The 17,589-nt window shown below is 39.5% G+C and overlaps 3 protein-coding genes across 5 annotated transcripts; all 3 read right to left on the reverse strand.

Annotated features, from left to right (window-relative positions):
* Positions 1 to 2,709: 2,709 nt before the first annotated feature.
* On the reverse strand, positions 2,710 to 3,961 carry LOC126632154 (pathogenesis-related thaumatin-like protein 3.5). The gene is made up of 2 exons (XM_050302397.1): positions 3,572 to 3,961; positions 2,710 to 3,448 (listed from the first exon to the last, which is right to left on the reverse strand). The coding sequence occupies exons 1-2, from the start codon at positions 3,612 to 3,614 to the stop codon at positions 2,751 to 2,753; spliced, it is 741 nt and encodes a 246-aa protein (XP_050158354.1). The 5' UTR covers positions 3,615 to 3,961; the 3' UTR covers positions 2,710 to 2,750.
* Positions 3,962 to 6,059: 2,098 nt separating this feature from the next.
* Positions 6,060 to 10,083, reverse strand: LOC126632152 (probable 1-acyl-sn-glycerol-3-phosphate acyltransferase 4). Of its 3 annotated transcripts, none has more exons than XM_050302393.1 (4): positions 9,224 to 10,083; positions 7,218 to 7,820; positions 6,674 to 6,804; positions 6,060 to 6,550 (listed from the first exon to the last, which is right to left on the reverse strand). In XM_050302393.1, the coding sequence occupies exons 2-4, from the start codon at positions 7,787 to 7,789 to the stop codon at positions 6,102 to 6,104; spliced, it is 1,152 nt and encodes a 383-aa protein (XP_050158350.1). In that variant the 5' UTR covers positions 7,790 to 7,820; positions 9,224 to 10,083; the 3' UTR covers positions 6,060 to 6,101. The 3 variants fall into 3 exon arrangements, with proteins under 3 accessions (XP_050158350.1, XP_050158349.1, XP_050158352.1); XM_050302392.1 differs by lacking the exon at positions 9,224 to 10,083 and adding an exon at positions 8,398 to 8,513; XM_050302395.1 differs by lacking the exon at positions 9,224 to 10,083 and adding an exon at positions 8,048 to 8,347.
* A 2,651-nt stretch (positions 10,084 to 12,734) lies between these two features.
* On the reverse strand, positions 12,735 to 14,172 carry LOC126632153 (elongation of fatty acids protein 3-like). The gene has a single exon (XM_050302396.1). The coding sequence runs from the start codon at positions 13,943 to 13,945 to the stop codon at positions 13,043 to 13,045; it is 903 nt and encodes a 300-aa protein (XP_050158353.1). The 5' UTR covers positions 13,946 to 14,172; the 3' UTR covers positions 12,735 to 13,042.
* Positions 14,173 to 17,589: the final 3,417 nt, after the last annotated feature.

Consider the following 17,589-nt stretch of genomic DNA (forward strand, 5'->3'; position numbering starts at 1 on the left):
AAATGATTAAAACCTTCAAATATATGATCTCTCCAGCATCACCCGAAAAACACAAACTAGTTTGAACATTAATACACACAAATTTCCCTCTCATACGCTATCAACACTATCTTCAAGATCTGAATCGTTGATTTTGCAAATAAAACGGTTACCCCAAGAGATGGAGGGTATCAGTGTAACTAGCAGTGTTGATCCCGACAAATTAAGAGTCACATGGTAGAATAAGAAAGAGAGCGACAAAGGGACAGAAGCTTCAGTTTCATTGTTCGAAATGCATACATCATCTTAGTCTCGGACAATAATGATATGCAAATGCAAGGACATCAGATATATTGGTTCATTGGTGGTGCAGGTGAAATGTTTTAGTAACACGCATCGGTACACCAAGTGTTATAATACAAGTGGTTGAAAATTTTCTTTTTTAAGTATCTAACGACTTTTACCATGACACTTGGTATACCAGGTTGCATTTTCAGCACACTAAAAAATCTTTCAGCGGTGGAGGCGCCAAGAGTCTTCCAAATTAAGTAGTATTGCATTCCCATGCATGCACCGCGTTGGGAACCAACACACGCAAAGAAACTCACTTAAATATATTCATATATGTATCTATATCTCTTCTTAACCTAATTTTCCACCCATCTAATCAAAACATTTTAAACTAATCACACCAAAAAGAACCGACAAAGCAAACGTACAGATTAGACTTTTGTAGAATAAAACCATGTCATATTAATGAAGATGGGATTATGAACAGAGACAGCTACCCATCGTTCGTGAAATCAAGAATTAGGTGAGTATTACTACGTGTTAGACTTGATTTTCGAATAAATAACGTAATATAAAAGTGCTCTAAAATTTGATTAAACCATAATCAATTTGCTACGCAACAGTAATCAATTAATATTCTAAACCCCATAAGCACAAGGGTCCTTCACTCCCTTATCTAAAATTTAAGGCCTAATCGGATAAATGGTCCTCGTGGTCATAAGGTATTCGGATGATAGCCCCTGTGATAAAAAAATTCGGATTTAAACCCCTGTGGTCTAAGTCTGTTAGGATTTATGCCCTTATGTTAAATAATGTTGACGTGGCTGCCACATATATGCCACGTGGCAAAAATAATAATTTTTAATTTTTTTTAAAAACCTGAATTTTTACAAAAAAAAAAAACCCAGAAGCTCCCCCTCCCTCCGCACGTTCCCCCCCCCCCCCGCCGGATTTCTTCTTCTTCTTCTTCCCGCCGCAGACCAGCTCTAGGGGTGGGTTCGGTTTAAATCGGTTCGGTTTTTTGCCAAAACCGAAACCAAACCGAAATTTCGGTTCGGTTCGGTTCGGTTTTTTCGGTTCGGTTTCGGTTCGGTTTCGGTTTTTTGTTTTTTTTTTCAAAAAATGAAAAACATTGAAATTTTAAATTTTAACATATCCAACACAATCATAACATAAGCATTCTAACTAGAATCAAAGACAATGAAAATAAACATTTAAAATTGAACTAAAATCATCAATCAAGTCTTCCAAAGTCCAAACTAACAACCTCACAACACAAAAATCGTACAAATGACTTAGAAAAGTTAAATTGTATGATGTTGTTCAAAGATCAAGGTTGTTTGCTTGTAATTGCATGTTGACAACTTGATTAGTAAAAATAATGCGTGGGTGGATTTATTTAATGTGTGTTAGATTTTTTTCCATCACAAATTACCCAAGTAATCTACCCGAAATAAATGTTTATGGATTCTGTTACATGGTATATGAGAGTAGATTTGGAAAAGAAAGCTAGGACAGAAGTAGGCAGTGCTATGGAGATGGATGTAGGTACTTCTGGAGGAGGTTTGGTTCCGGAACCTTATATGGGGGATAAATAATAGGTTAGGGTTTAGAGTTTTTATAGGCCTTTTTAAATATTTTGAGCTTAAAGTTTGGCAACACATTGGGTTTAGCACATTTTAACTTACAAATTGGGTTTAGAAAATAATACCCAAAACAAATAATTAAAAAAAAATTAATTTAATTAATTCGGTTCGGTTCGGTTTAGTTCGGTTTCTAGATCACTAAAACCGAACCGAACCAAAAGAATTCGGTTCGGTTCGGTTTTTTCAATTCGGTTCGGTTTTTTCGTTCGGTTCGGTTTTTTCGGTTTGGTTTTCGGTTTTTTGAACCCACCCCTAACCAGCTCCCCCTCGCCGGAGCCCTCTCCCCGCGCGACCCTCCTCCCTCTCCTTCTTCTTCTTCTTCTTCCCGCCGGTCTCCCCACGCGACTCCTCCCTCTCCCTCTTCGTTCTTCTTCTTCTTCTTCTTCTTCTTCTTCTTCTTCTTCTTCTTCTTCTTCTTCTTCTTCTTCCCGCCGGAGACCAGCTCCCCCCCTCGCCGGAGCCCTCTCCCCGCGCGACCCAATCCCTCTCCCTTTTCCTTCTTCTTCTTCTTCTTGCTGATCTGGGTTTTTTTTTTGTAAAAATTCAGGTTTTTTTTAAAAAAAAATTAAAAATTATTATTTTTATCACGTGGCAGACATTTGGCAGCCACGTGGCATATATGTGGCAGCCACGTGGCATATATGTGGCAGCCACGTCAGCATTATTTAACAGAAAGGCATAAATCCTAACCGATTTAGACCACAGGGGTTTAAATCTGAATTTTTTTACCACAGGGGCTATCATCCGAATACCTTATGATCACGGGGACCATTTATCCGATTAGGCCAAAATTTAATTTATACCAATATACTTAATAATTAATTGATCATTTGTTTATGATGACCCGCTAGGGCAAAATGTGATCAAGTAGTCCGACCCGGAACAGGTACAAGTGCTCGTAGCGTCGTCATAGGCGTAGCTGTACGCTGTGGGGCACGCCGTCTTGAACATCTCCGAGTACTGCGTCGGCGAGCAAGTCTGCGGCGTCGCGTGCTCCCCGGTGCAGCAAAACTCTGGCGTGTTAAACGCCGCGCACGCGCTCCTGCAAGCCACCACCGCCCCCGAACCAGCATCCATCACCCGCAGCTCCGCCGGGCAGCGGCCGTTCAAGTCCGCCACGCACCCCGCGTACTGGCAGTCGCCAGTTCCGCCGGTGGCCCACAACCCCATACCCACATTGTAACCGTCCACCAGGCTGACGTCATAAAAGTCCTTGTCCCCCGGGTTGGACCCGATCGTGAACTCCGCCAACGTCACTGGAGGCGCGCCACCGCCGGCACATTTTAGCGACCCGCAGTCGCCAGTGACGCATTTTCCTTTTCCCGCGTCGTCGAAGGTGCAGCCAGTTCGTGCCCAGAACCGGCCGGACCAGCCGGGAGGGGCGGTGAACTGGACAGAAGTACCAGGGGCCAATGCGAAACCGCCCTCTCCGAGAATTGCAGCGCCGTTTCCGGAGAGAGTTCCCGGCCAGACTGTGTAACCGCAACGGTTTTGGAGAGTGAATTGGGTGGCGCGGACTACATTACCTGCAGCTGCATCAAGAAGCAGGGGAATATTACCCAGAAACAGAAACGAGTTTAGATTACGTTAATTACTTTATTAATTAGTGTAGTTAATCATGTTTAATTAGTTTAAAGAGGGATTTAGGTACGTACCTAACGTGAAGAGAGAAAGAAGAAGATAGAGCTTTGTCGCCATAACCGAAAACGAAGACAGAGTCGAGGACAGTTGTGGAATTACGATTTAATCCGATTTGGCGGTTCCAAGCTTCCGCTTGGTGATCGGTATTTATAATTGCGCCCAGGGTTAATTTTGGTATTTTAAATTCTTCCTCTCTTTCCGTGACGTGGTATAAGATGGTGGGGCCTGTTCTTATGCGCCGGAAGCACGACCTTTTACTAGGTAATGAACCAATGGGGGATTGCCACGTCATCAAATTAAAGGCGGGGCAATCTTTCTCTGTCACCACTTTTTCTATTTTAGGAAAATAGTTTGTTGGATTTGGTTTGGTTGATCGCCAGGGTAGATTGTTTGGCAGTTGGAGTGTGCAGCTTTACCTTATCTTATGTTTACCCTTTAACTTTGCTTTGTTTTTCAATGGTAAAACCTGATGTGTCATCGTGTCATCTATTTTAGTGTTACGGAAAAAAATTGCAAGAATTCTATGTTTCGATGTATAAACCACTCTCCATATTTATCATTCACGATGTAAAATCTGATGTGTCATCGTGTCATCCATTTTCACGATGTGTAGTTTAATGAATCCCACGTCGTGAAAAAAGAAACTTTGCAAAGGTTTATAAGTAAGTTGAACCACTCTCCATATTGCCAGTTAATTTTATGGTGGAACCTTAATTTTCTTTATGTTATCAGAGCATGTGGCTAACATGTGAAGCCGAACAGCAACACGTGTTCCACACCACCTAATTTTTATTGTCCAAGTGTTTGGCTTGAAAATTTGTCACGCATGAGGGGTCGTGTGAGGAGGTGAAGTTTAATGAGTCTCACATTGTGAAAGGATAAACCTTGTAAGGGCTTATAAGTATGTTGGACTACTCTCCATATTGTCAATTAATTTTATGGTAGAGCCTCAACTTTTTTCATAATATGCATTTTACCCTCCCAAATATACAACAAAAAATGAATGGTTTGGGCCTTCAATCATTTTCCATTCGGAAGAATGACAAATGCCGTTATTCTTTGACAAGATGATTTATAATTAAACTATAAGATACGAGGAGTGTGATTCAAACATGAGTGTATGGCACAAACTGATTGCTCTAATCAACCGACCTAATTCTCGTCAGCGTAAAAAAAAAGAGGCAGGAAGGACTAAAACGGTTGGCCAGTTGAACAAGCTTCATACATCGCTAAGTTATAAGCAACAAGAAGATTGGAAAACCATGTTTGGCTATGAAGATAAAAAAAGGGGCGTCCTTTAAGAAAAGCTATAACCAAGCAGACCGCAAATGCATGCCAGCAGAGCCATGCAAAACGCGTTTTCTTTTAATCGTTGGCACTGTCTGGGTTTGATTGTTTCCTATATATTGGCATGATACGTACTGTGAGGCTTATTTGTGGTATAAAAGTCGAAATCCACCAGAAAGTTGGGCAAGACAAAGAAACCTGCTCACATACAAGGGTTGACAAAGTTCATACCCTTTGCTTCACTCATTTAATCTGTCTACAACTAACAGCTAACCTCGTAGATTGAGAGACAACTTTCCCAGGACATCAAAATGTCGATCAGTACTCTAAACGAACAAGATGTCAAGTGTGAAAGTTAAAACAAATGGCCACGATGCAAATTTCTCTCATTTGTTTTAAGCATAAAGTTGAGAATAATCCCCAAACTTTCTTTTTTGATCTATTGAAAATACTTCTTCACAAGACACTTATGTTCATAAACCCTTTCATTAGCACGTCACAAATTTTAAAAAGATCTAGGTCACGTTTAGAATCTGTAAAAACTTTTTAACTTTTTCCATCAAATAGTATCGGAAGCGCTCATCTCACAAGCACTTCTACTTGTTCTAAGAAAAGCACTTTCAAACGTGACATTGTTCTTTCTATTTACAATGTACTAAACAATTTTTCAAGATGATTCAAGATAGAAAATGAAAATTATAAGATTAATTTTCAACAGATATATCTGATATACCACTTTTGAACCTAATTACAGGAAGATAAGATCCAAGGCTCAACATGTTATAAAATCACTGCAAATCTGTAAAAACATTGACGGTGTATATATGTGGTTTCATAGACTGAAGAATCCCCGCGCCATAGCACATGGAAAACTGTCATGCTACCAGGCAAATTTGCAGCTCTCTTTAAATTAAATGCTGCAATGACTAGAAAAATGAAGTTTGCATCTATTGCTTGTCTCAAGACAATGACTGGTTACTTTGGCTGGGATGCGAAATTGGGAATAAACCGCTGCAATGACGTCCTAGTTGTAGGTCCGCAAAGGCAATCCCTCGGATGTTCCCCTAACCCAACCCGGGAAGGGACCGAAGGGAACCGCAGCAAGGGGAATGTCCGTGTCTCGTTGAAATTATTCTACTGTTTTGGCATAAGGAATTCGGCGGCAAGCACACGCAGGTGCAAGTGCAACAATATATATAAACATTCCAAAAACACTTTAAAAATTGGTATTTGGACATTTTATTTCTCCTTTAATTGCTATTCAATTCTTGGTCTATTGCAAACACATGTTGCTTGAACAAAGTCTAAAATTGGCATCGGATGAAAATCAAAATAAGTAGCTGTGGCAAGGTACCCACATGATAAACCGATGTATATTTTAAACCAGACGGATGAAAAAATGGCTAGGTAAATCAGCATGATAGTCAAAACAATTACGAACATGAAATTTACCAAGCACTTGAATGTAGAAAGCTCTTCTTCTCCTCCTTCATTAGGGAAATGCCCTTGATCGCTGAAATCGGAAAGTAAGTTGTCCTTGAGCAGGAATGCTTCCGTTAACCAAGAGGCTGCATCGGCATTAGAAGCAGGGATCTCTTCAATAGGGATTCGCCGAACATGTATGTGAACTTCTGATGGATCCACGCCAAACGCATTGTCTAGAAACGAAGGGCATTGATTCTTGTATGTGATAGTCAAGTCATAAACTGCAGCACAATTTAGATGGTCATCAGAGAACATATAAGTATAACATGCGCACACACAATCTTCAAAATGTTTCGATAAGAAATTGTGGGGAAAATCACAGAGTTGAGTTTTGTGTAAATAACCTGCATCCAAAGAACTTCTTAGAGCTTCCAAGCAAGCACAAAAGCCTTTAGTTCTTGGAAGTAGCACATGTGACAGTACAGGAAGTCCATTTTCAGCAGCAAATACCTGACTCTTTTTGCATTTTTCTTCACTGTATAGAGACAAAAAGAAGAACTATATATCTTCGTATATTCATATATTACTGAATAAACACAAACCCTAGCATGCAATATAGAAAATTGCAAGTTGAAAATATGAGATATGCCAATGTGGGATGTAACCATTATATTAAAAAATGTGAGAAATGGGGTCCAAGACTTATGTATTGTATAGAAGTGCATCAAATTAAGGCAATATTGTAACCATAAATTCTATCTTAATTGAACTAATTATGTAACCTAATTGAGATTACTTCGAATCTTCTATCCTTGATCAAATATGGAAATACATGTAGATGGAGGTCAACAGTCTTGTATATAATAACTTCAACATAATAATCTGAAAATATACATGCAAATGGATTGAAAAAAAAAAGAAAAAAAAAAGAGGGGTAAAGGGTAGTACTTATAATCAGTTCCTTCAGGAAAAATGGCAAGCCAGAGAGGGTCTGCAGGATCAGCAAATGACGAAAGCATTTTCCGCATAACCGGTTCATCAGCTTCCCACTTCCTCTTCAAAGGAATGAACTCTAAAATGTGAAATCCCCACCCGAATACTGGCAGCTTCATCAGGCTGCTCTTGAGCACATACTTGATGTGTCCAAGAGACCCTTTTCGCAATGCAAGATCCCACAAGTACATCCAATCAACCTCGGTTTTATGGTTGGCAATGAGGAGAGTCCGTTCTTTAGGGGGCACGGTGTCTCCAGAAAAAACCACTTTCGTGCCGTTGATCTTCTCAAACAGGAAAGGCCACAAGGCCAGCCAAATGCCAAAGAATAAGGAGGTTGCTGTTCTGCTTATATGTATGCTCAAAGGGCGCAATAATAGAGCAATTATGGGAGCAAAACACACAAGAATCGTGAACGCAGTTGAGAGAAATACTACTAAACATAAGATACCCCTCACAACCCTAAGAGGAGACAAAGGCCTGTGCTTTAGTTTACTATCTGGTTTCAAGGGACTGCAAACATCCATCTCGTTCCAGGAAAAACCTCCCTCAATGCAGCTGCAATATTAATAAATGGGGTTTTAAAATCTATGCTTAAAATGTCCCTAAATATAAATGTAAGAAAGAAAATAACACTGAATCATGAAAAAAAAGAAAGGAGTTGTTATTGGCGGCAAAAGAGTTATCATGCACTCAACCGGAAGAGTTTTTGAGTTACGACAGATGCATGGCGACTTTCTTGGCATGCCAATAACAGTTCCAAACAAAAAGAAGGGAATGAAGACCTCCAAACCCTAATTTTTCTCTATGATGACTTTCTCGGGGTGCGATGCGATGATTCAATTTTCACAGCAATGCTTTCACACATAAATGCCATTTGCTCCGAGAACAAAATTGATACCTCATGCCAATGTTGAGATTTCAAAGTTTCAATCAAACAGTATCCAAAATCGTTTAGATATAACAAATTATCAAACTTTTCAATTACTTTGCCAAATCCCCTTTTTTTGGCAATTGAAATGTAATCACGAACAAATAAAGGTAGAAATTCCATCTCAAGTACACACAAAATAATGGGGAAAACAATGTGTTTGTGTAAAGAAGTTTATTATTCAGAAAAAAAAAACTGAGATACCTCATGCCAAAGTTGAGTTAGAGAGAAGTTTTTTGCTCCGAGAACGAAGAGTACGTTTGTGGTGTTGAAGAAATTAATCTAGAAAAAGATAAGCGCGTTTTGTTAAAATGGCCAAAAATAAAAGGCCATTTATATATAAATACCCCATAAATACAAAGGCCAATAATAATATAAATGATGAAATTAAGTGCGAATATGGAATTATTTATTTTTTTTAGAAAGTAGAGAACGGGTCAAAAAGAAAATTTAAAGCTGTTAGATTTGTTGGGTAAATTTGATTGGTGTAAAATACAATACATGGGACGATAAATTCGATAATTTGATGGGAAAAAAAAAACAAATCTACTAGCTTCCTCCTTGATAAATCTAAAAAAATAAGGAATAATATTAAGGGAAAAAAAAAAGCAATCTTAATTTTCACTACTACGAGAATCATGAGTGCTGTTTGGTGATGGAGTCCGACGCAAGTTGAGCAGCAGACTGATGGCTGTTCCTCAACGAATGCATACAAATCTTAATTTAGGCTCATTTACTGTGAGAGTGGTTGAAACTTAACATAAGGGCACGTATAGAGTCATGATTAACTGACTTGACCAGATTAAAACAAAACATTTTCTAGTTATGAAAACCAAAACGAAGAATTGACGACGTACAAACAAACAAAAGATTAACTAGCTACAAATTGAGATCTAATCCGACCAAAAAAAGTCATTAATCACAAAAATCTCACAGTTAGAAAGAGACAGCTCAAAACATGGAGACTCAAATGCGTATAAATTAAACATGTGGATGAACAAAACTTTAGGGTAAATATGAACACACTTACTTGTTCTTTGTGGCTCGATAAGTCGATAGTACTTCTTGTGCCGAAAACGTCTCATAAACTCATAAAAGATGAAACTATGTGTGACAACGTCATGTGTTGCTAAACATTGGATTCATCCAAGTACAGGTTGCTGGGAAAGGAAATGCAATAGTGAAAATCAAGAAGAAAATTGAGCTGCTAAAGATCAAGCCATGACGGACGTTGATGAAGGTTGATAGAGGTAACCAAGGTATGTCGAGGAGCTGATTAAGGGATGATCGGCTTGGATTTGGATGACGAAGATACAAAAAGAGAAAAAATGAGTTGTCATTTGTGCAAAACTCCTCGGCCGGAAAACTTTTGGTGTATTAAATCCAGGTTTTTTTGTTTTTGTTTTTGGTAGAAAGGCAAAAGTTTTATCGCCGACAAAGCTTTACAAAACAAATATACAAAGGCCACGCGGGCCAACCAAAAAGAAACACGAAGAGCCCAACCAAAGATTAGGCTAAAAATCAAAAGCAAACCGACTGAAAAAGTAATCCCTAGCTTACTGCAACAATTGCCTCGGCACCTCGCAAACAGCTCGAACCATCGAACCCAACCAACACCATAAATCCGATCAGACAAAGCCTCAGAGATGGAAGGAAGCAAAACTCCATCATCCAGCAAATAGCTCCTCCCCAGTTGCAGCCACCAATTAGAAGAAACCAAAGAAGCCAGTGGGATGTCCACTAGCGACAGTGCCAATGAAGGCAGACCAAGAGAGGGAGCCGATGTGAACATCGGAACTCTACACACCCTCTCGATATACCGCAACAAGTAATATGTCTTTATCCAAAAACCAAATGCAACGATCAAGTTAGAAAATGGTAGCTATATAACGGGGGAATTTGACTCTAAGCCTTATCTATGATTTGGGTTTTTCTCTGCATTTCATTTAGGCTTAATGTTTCTGGATTTGGGCTCTACTATATATCTAGTTGTGTTGTGTTGGGCCTTTAAGCCGAAATTGACACCAAATTTGCTAGCCTTAAGCGTCTCTCATGATTATGCTTTTAATTTTCGGACACCAAATCAGAATCATGTGATTCTGAAATAAATATAAGTATTACACAATTAAACAAATAAAAGTAAACCCCTACACGGCTAACACAAGCACAAATGTATAGTCACCATTAATACTGATCTGGCACAATAAACAATAGACACAACACAGTTATACTAGTAGCAACATCAGTCACATTGAAAAGCAATGCCACATAAAGTCATTGCAATAGAGTGAAGCCACGTCAAATCATTGTTGATAGACGAGACCACATAACTCACCGCTCAAATGTGAAGACCAATCTAGCCATCGTAATAGCGCGACCAAAACACTCGCAAGGCAAGGCAAAAACAACTATACTACTCCTAGAATGAAACCACCGGTCAGCTCATCTCAGTGGAGGACAAGGACCCCTCATGCTAAGGTCAGCTGCAACTTCACTGCTCTAGTGAGATTTCGGCTTCCACATGTCAAGCACCCCAAAATCTGGTTGCACAAGGCAACAGAACTGCTAAATCCAATGGCAACTTGCAAGCAGTGGGGCACCTAAATTTAATTCACAACGTAGCAGAACCGCAGGACCTGAGCACACTAGTCCTCGCAACGACAAATTCAGTCTTGGAGGAGAGACATAGGGATGAAAGGCCATGAGGAGAGAGGGAGGACCGCAGGACCTAAACCATGTAAATTTTTATTTATTTATTTATTTATTTTTTTGGAATGGGGAAGATTGATGGTTTGGGAAACTTTATTCATTAGCTAAAATTAAAGATTATAATAGGATATGTATCAAAGTTGATTCTTTTTTCTTTTTTTTTTACAAATTATAATGTTAATGGGTTAAATTATTAGTTATTAAGGGAATAAAAATCAATGAAAATTGAACCCTACTAGAATGTATATGCGTGTGCGTCATTACCTTTTACCACTTCAGTAAACCACCATCTGCCAGATTTTACTATAGAAAATTTTGTATTCAAGTAGCACGCATATCCTTTCGCATAATTGGCCTTCGTTATCGCCCTAAGAAAAAAATCGGCCTTCTCGAGCGATTGCATCCTTTTCTAATAGAAGGATGTCACATCTTAATGTCCTATTAGTATACCCATTAATTTTTTGTCAACCAATGAAAATCATGTTTACGCATGCAATGACAAAAAGAAATTGCTAAGCAATTATACCATAGTCATATAAGAAAAACAATAAATTCCAGAAATCCAATCACTGAGAGCAATTGGTCAATCTGAAACTTAGAAAAAGATAATTGGTCTTCTATAATGATCAAAGTATTCTTTTCATGCTGCGTTTGGTTGACCGTTTCATGTGGAACCTTCACCAACCAAAACAATAAGCACATAAAATCTCGACTTATTTTTAGTTACTTTCCTTAAAACTGTATTTTAATCTCATTTTAACTCAAAAGTTATCATTTTACTCATTAAAACTCAAAATTCACTTCACTTTGACTGGTGAACTCTCATTTCTCTCTGAAACTTATAGGTCGTCTCCTAAAACATATGTGAGACACAAAACCCAATAAGATTATGCCACATGTGCAATAAATTTGATTATAAATCTCCGTTATGCGTCAACATTCAACAATAAGAAAATATTAAGTTTAAAAGAAATGGAAGAGATGAAAAAAATTAAAAAAGAAATTGATTAGCCTGGCTGAAGAAATTAACAGATCTAAGGTAATGTAGAACGAATTTTTAGTTTTATAAATATGACTTTCAAGTTTTAGGAGGCAAACTGCGATCGAAATCGAGTTCTAGGAGGCAAAGTAAAGCGAATTTTGAGTTTCAAGTAGTAAAGTGGCAACTTTTAAGTTACAGAGAGTAAATTGAAATTAAAATCGAGTTGCAAGAGATGTAGCTAAAAATAAGTCTAAAACCTCTTATGGTTCAATTAATTAGGGTAGAGAAAAGAAGAAAAATACATAAAACCCCAAAATAATAGGGTCAATTTTAAGTACTTACACAATCTTTTGAGAGTCTACAGCCCTCTTCATCAATCATATGTCGATTTTATGCTTGTATATAGATTTTTCGTTAACTTTAGCCTAATTTGAGTAATGGTCTCTCAACTAAAAATTTGTGGTCATTGGTCTCTTAGCTTATCAAAACGTGCAGCTATGATCATTTTTGTCAATTTCGTTAGAACTTCTGTCAAAATGAGTCACGTGTCATGTACATGAGACTGAATCAAGGGGCAAATATAGGAAACCACATGAGAAAATTGTAACAATAGTCCCTCAACTTTAGTCTTTAACACAATTGTAGCAATGATTTTTTTCAACATGGGTCATTTTGACAGAATTCTGATGGAGTTAACGAAATGACCATAATTGCACATTTTGATGAGTTAAGAGACCAACTGTCATAGTTTTTAGTTGAGAGACCATTCTTTCAATTGAGTAAAAGGTAAGAGATCCCTTCTACTATTTCTCATTTACAAAATCCAACAAAAGGGTTTGTTCTCTCCAAATAAAAATTCACATTTCAATTTATTAAGGAAAGATATATCATATTCACAATATTGCTTATTTCCATCTTCTATTAAAGGTAAACTCCTAAGCCAACAAAGCTCTTTACTTTGCCAGAGTCGAGATGAACGCCTATAACCTACTAAAATAAAAAAAATTTACAAAAAGGAAAACCTTATACTTTGTTGGGAAAGCCGGATCACGCCACTCATAAGACATTTCTCTTGTCCAAAAGGTTGCGAGAACTACCATAATCGGATAACTCTATCGAAATTTTTGTGCTACAAAGATTACCGTTGACAATACTTTTCTACTTTTCTTTAACGAGCAGCTCACGCTTTGACTCCGACCCAGATCCCAAATGCGTGGCCGGATTCACAACCTCATCAACCGCCGTTGAATTCTTCAAATACTTTTTCACGTAGAATTTCAAAAACTGCAATAGAATCGCGCCGTTGAGGACGGAGTTGCAGAGCCAAGCTCCGATCCCGTTGCACCCGCCCCCTTTCAAAATGTGCAGGGAAAGCACGCCGACGTGGCAGACCAAGTTGCAGACTAGCAGCACCACCTGGCAGTTCACCACGAACGGGAAGCACGCCCCGGGGAGCCCAATTCCGGTCCAGAACCGGTAGGCGTAGACGACGGAGTAGAGCAGAGTGGTGGAGAGTATGGCGAGGACCTGGAACGATTGCGAGTATTCGAGCCAGAGGAACGACATGAAGATGAGGGTAGACTGGTTGAAGAGGTGGAAGAAGGTGAGGCGGCGGTGGCGGAGGATGGTGAAGAATGTGCGGAGGAGGTGGAGGAACCGGGAGAGGTAGAAGACGTAGGACCAGAAGAAGACGCGGCCGGAAGGGCGTGTGCCGGGCGGGAAGCAGAAGAGCCACTGGAAGGGGGTGGTCTTGGTGCGCCGCCACAACCAGCGGGTATCGCGAATCTCGGCGACGGAGGAGACGAGGATGCCGGTGAAAATGACGGCGGAGATGAGTGCCATGACAAGGCTGTGGACTGCCGGGATTGGGCCGAGCGGGACAGGGCGATCATGGCGGCGGAAGAGTGTGAGTATGAGGTGGAGGGCGCTGGCGGCGGCGATGTAGGCGGGGATGGCGGTGAAGAGGAAGTACCAAGTGGAGCCCCATAAGTGGGTGGTGCTCCACCGGAAGTTTACTATGTTTGGGTGCTCCGATAGCAGGTACTTGATGGTTTGCGACATTAGTTGCTTCTCATATGTTCGACGAAATGCTTCAACGAAATGCTTCGGTGAAAAATAATACAAGATTGGCGGAGATCGGCGGGAATATAAAGGGACCTTATAGAATTACGAGGCTGCGGAAGTTTCTTTCCTTGCGAAAGCCGGTTTTATTGGTTATAATTTTTGTCGTCGATTGACCAATATTCCAGCACCCAACAATTTATTTATAAATAACAGTGACGTTATCATTTTTGTCCTATTTACCTTCTCCTAATTACGTATTTCACTCATGATACGTATAAATAAATAAAATACCTAAAAAAGAAAAAAGAAAAAGGAAAAAGGAAAAAGGAAAAACCCTAAAACAATAAAACTTAGCAAAAGTGAAACTAACTTTACGTTTCTTCTAACCCTAAAACAATAATGGTTTGTTTACAAATTCGTAATCAGATTGAGGAGCATTAAATTTAAGAAGAATTTGATTGAGGATGAAACATAATTAAATTTCTATTAAAGTTGGTTTCTAAACTATCTGGCCTGGGAGGGAAAAAAATATTGATTCCATGTAAATTGTTTATTAATTCAATTAAATTGAAGTTAAAACTAGTTTGCTTACTAAACTACCCTTGTTATAATAAAGTTTATCTATAAGAAAGTTTTATGTTATTTCCATAGCCATTATTTCCACGCCTCCCCTCTCATACTCACTTTTTATTTTTCCACCCCCTTAATTATCCCCATAGCCATTGCCCCATGCTTGGCAAGTTCTGGTCTAGTGTTGAGCAGACTTGTCGTCGAAGGTGTTCTCGATCCTGGTCCACTATGTAGTGACACACCCCGATCCGGAAAGTTCCATTGGACTCCAAATCGAGTTGTGTTGGCCGACATCTGGAGGGTGACGAAGCCATAAAGTGTAGTGTAGAAGAAAAAGAATGTGAATAAATTTTAAACCTAAAAGTGCCTAAACAAGGGAGTGCACATGTGAGTGGGATTGAACCCTTTTCACACGTGATCATAGAGCATAAGACAGTATAATGAATAGGATGAGGGTTATACCACCGAAAGTAACCATCTTCTAAGATTTGCCAGAATCCTTGTAAATACGTAAGCACAGCTACTAAACCTGGAGAGGCGAAAAACAAAGTTGAGTGGGTCAGCAAAACAACGTTTTGTAAAAACCTTTATTTTCGAATATACTAACCCATCGCCGTAAAACAAGTATATTTCTTTAAAACATACTACGTAAGTATGTAAACAATAATACAACAGCATTATAACCAGAAATATGCCAAAGTCATGATATATAAATGCCACAGCAATAAAATCATGTGATAATCAAGTATAGCCAAGTGCTCATCCATCTAAGCTGACACACGAGTTCGAACAGATGATTTCTGACACGAACATGACTGAGTGTAATCAATATGCTCTAGTACTATAATCATGTGAAGATTGGTGCAGAAGCACGTCACATACAAGTCGGATTGCCTAATGCAATCTGCCCGACAGACTGGCACCTAACTTGGATCCAAAACGAGCGAACGGTGCGATATGAACATACACGTGAACGACTGGCCCTGGGGCAAGTACTAACACCGGTGCAACAAGATGATCATGTACAAATATGTATGAATGTCATGACAGTAATATCTCAACCATATAACAACATTTATCACAATTAACATCACAATAACAATACTTGGCAATATAAGCGTAAAAGTGAAGTAAATACGCATTTAGGGAAACTATCAATATGTATAGGCATAAAATAAATTGCCTACTCACAAATACGCAGTCGAAACGAAGCCTCCTAGCCTTGCTTGACCTCGTACGTCCTCGGGATACGTTTCCCTTATATGTGAAATTACTTATTAAATTAGTTTAATAACACATACACGGAAACTTAAATAAAACCTCCGTAGATTGCTTAAACATAGGGTTTGAATACATGAAATCAATCTACTCGACTTCACGAGCACACACATGTCGACCACACGCTAGCCGGAGGCCGGACGCGCCGCCACAAAGGGCTGCACAACCTACCACGCGCTGCACGCGTCGATGGCATGTGGGTGGTCACGCGCCTGCGAGTACGCATGTACTCGCCTTCTTCACGATTCTCTGCAGTTTTTGCAAATTTTTGGGTCAACTTCCCGAGCCCCTAACGAGCTCGATTCTTAACCAACAACACTTCTACAAAAGCCGAATTAAAGCTAGAAATAAGATTAATCGATCCATATTCACAAAAAGTTCAAATGTGGTCCGTGTCATCTAGGAATTTGGCCTCAAAGTGGCTAAATGGCCACAGTCAAACTTTTCCTGAATTTTGGGAATTTCTTCCCAACTTTCAAGGTTGCTTTCTAACTCGATAGTTAACCAAACTCAGTGATTCAAAAGCCATTTTGAAGTTAGGGATATAGAGAATAAGTCTATACCTATTAGGAGTCCAGTCGTGGTCAAGGTTGGCCGAAAAAACGAGCTGAAAGTGACCAAATGGTCATGGGTCAAATTTTCCAGAAATCAGGGGAAGTCTTTCCCCGTGTGTTTCCTACGTTAAATCGTCCCCCATTCACATTTTAAGGTTGGAAACGACATATGAGCTTTAAAATAAGAAGGATGTGAAGGTCTTGGGGCTCACCATGGTCTGAAACGAAAATGAATAATGGTACGTCCACTGTTGGTGTAGGTTCCATGGTTGTTGCTCACAGATCTCGTCAAAGGCAACGAGGTTAGTGGCGATTACAGTATTGCTGAACCACCATTCAATGTTTGTAGAGAGATGAGGAGTGAGAGACGAAGGGGCACGGTTGCAGGGGTGAACTCGCCTGATTCAATGGCAGCTGGTGATGGCTTGTGTTGCTGCACCTTCTATGCAGTGCACCTATCTTAGAGAGGGAAAGTTCTCTGATTTACAGAGAATAGAGAGATTGTGAGGGAGTTAAGGGAGAGGGAGAGTACTCAAGAGAGAGAGAGAGTTTGGTGACATAAATGAGAGATAAGAGGGAGATAAGTGATTGACAAATGGGAAGTGACCCAAGAACGGAGGGAGACACGGGAGAGTTGAATCAAATGAGGCATGTGCCCATATGTCTCACAATACAAAATATTATATTAAAAAATTAATAATAAAGGGAGTAGTTTATCTAGAATAATGAATTAATCAAAATACCCTTGTACTTCGTAAGTCTGTAAAATCTCTACTGTCACTCTTAATTCGATTCTGCTTGCACCTACACGTCCGTATTGTTGAGTACTTCGAGAATACACTAAAAGAATGGGTTCTACGTCTCTCTAACCAAAGGTCAAAAAGTCAAAACTTTGCCTCTAGGACATTTTCATCAAATCACGTCTTTTTTTAAATTAATAAAATTGTAAATGTAGGGACGGGTCGTCACACGTAGGGTTGGAGTGTAGGCGTCAAATTTTGCGTTGAAAATCCAGAAGAGGAAGTCATTGGGGTGACATGGCTGGGTGTAAGGATGATTTGGGTTGTTTGGGTGTTGTTCTTGGAGGTGCAAGTCTGGGTTCCGATCTATTTGATGGGGTTGCAGAATAGTAGAGGTGGTGCTGTCGGGGATTGTGTAGATGAGATTTTGGGGTGCATTACTGGTGCCGTTGGTGGCAAGGTGAGATTTGGCGGAAGGTGGAAGGGGTGTTATTGGGGT

Source organism: Malus sylvestris, chromosome 8 (assembly GCF_916048215.2).
Source record: "Malus sylvestris chromosome 8, drMalSylv7.2, whole genome shotgun sequence".
NCBI classification, from domain to species: domain Eukaryota; kingdom Viridiplantae; phylum Streptophyta; class Magnoliopsida; order Rosales; family Rosaceae; genus Malus; species Malus sylvestris.

What these genes read in the sequence shown, in the direction of transcription:
- LOC126632154 (XM_050302397.1), bottom strand. Translation starts at nt 3,614, where the DNA reads ATGGCGACAAAGCTCTATCTTCTTCTTTCTCTCTTCACGTTAG. An exon ending in TCTTTCTCTCTTCACGTTAG is followed by an intron (nt 3,449 to 3,571) that starts GTACGTACCTAA and finishes TTCTTGATGCAG; the next exon opens with CTGCAGGTAATGTAGTCCGC.
- LOC126632152 (XM_050302392.1), bottom strand. An exon ending in CCTGAAGGAACTGATTATAA is followed by an intron (nt 6,805 to 7,217) that starts GTACTACCCTTT and finishes GTCTCTATACAG; the next exon opens with TGAAGAAAAATGCAAAAAGA. An exon ending in AAGAAGTTCTTTGGATGCAG is followed by an intron (nt 6,551 to 6,673) that starts GTTATTTACACA and finishes ATTGTGCTGCAG; the next exon opens with TTTATGACTTGACTATCACA.
- LOC126632153 (XM_050302396.1), bottom strand. Translation starts at nt 13,945, where the DNA reads ATGTCGCAAACCATCAAGTACCTGCTATCGGAGCACCCAAACATAGTA.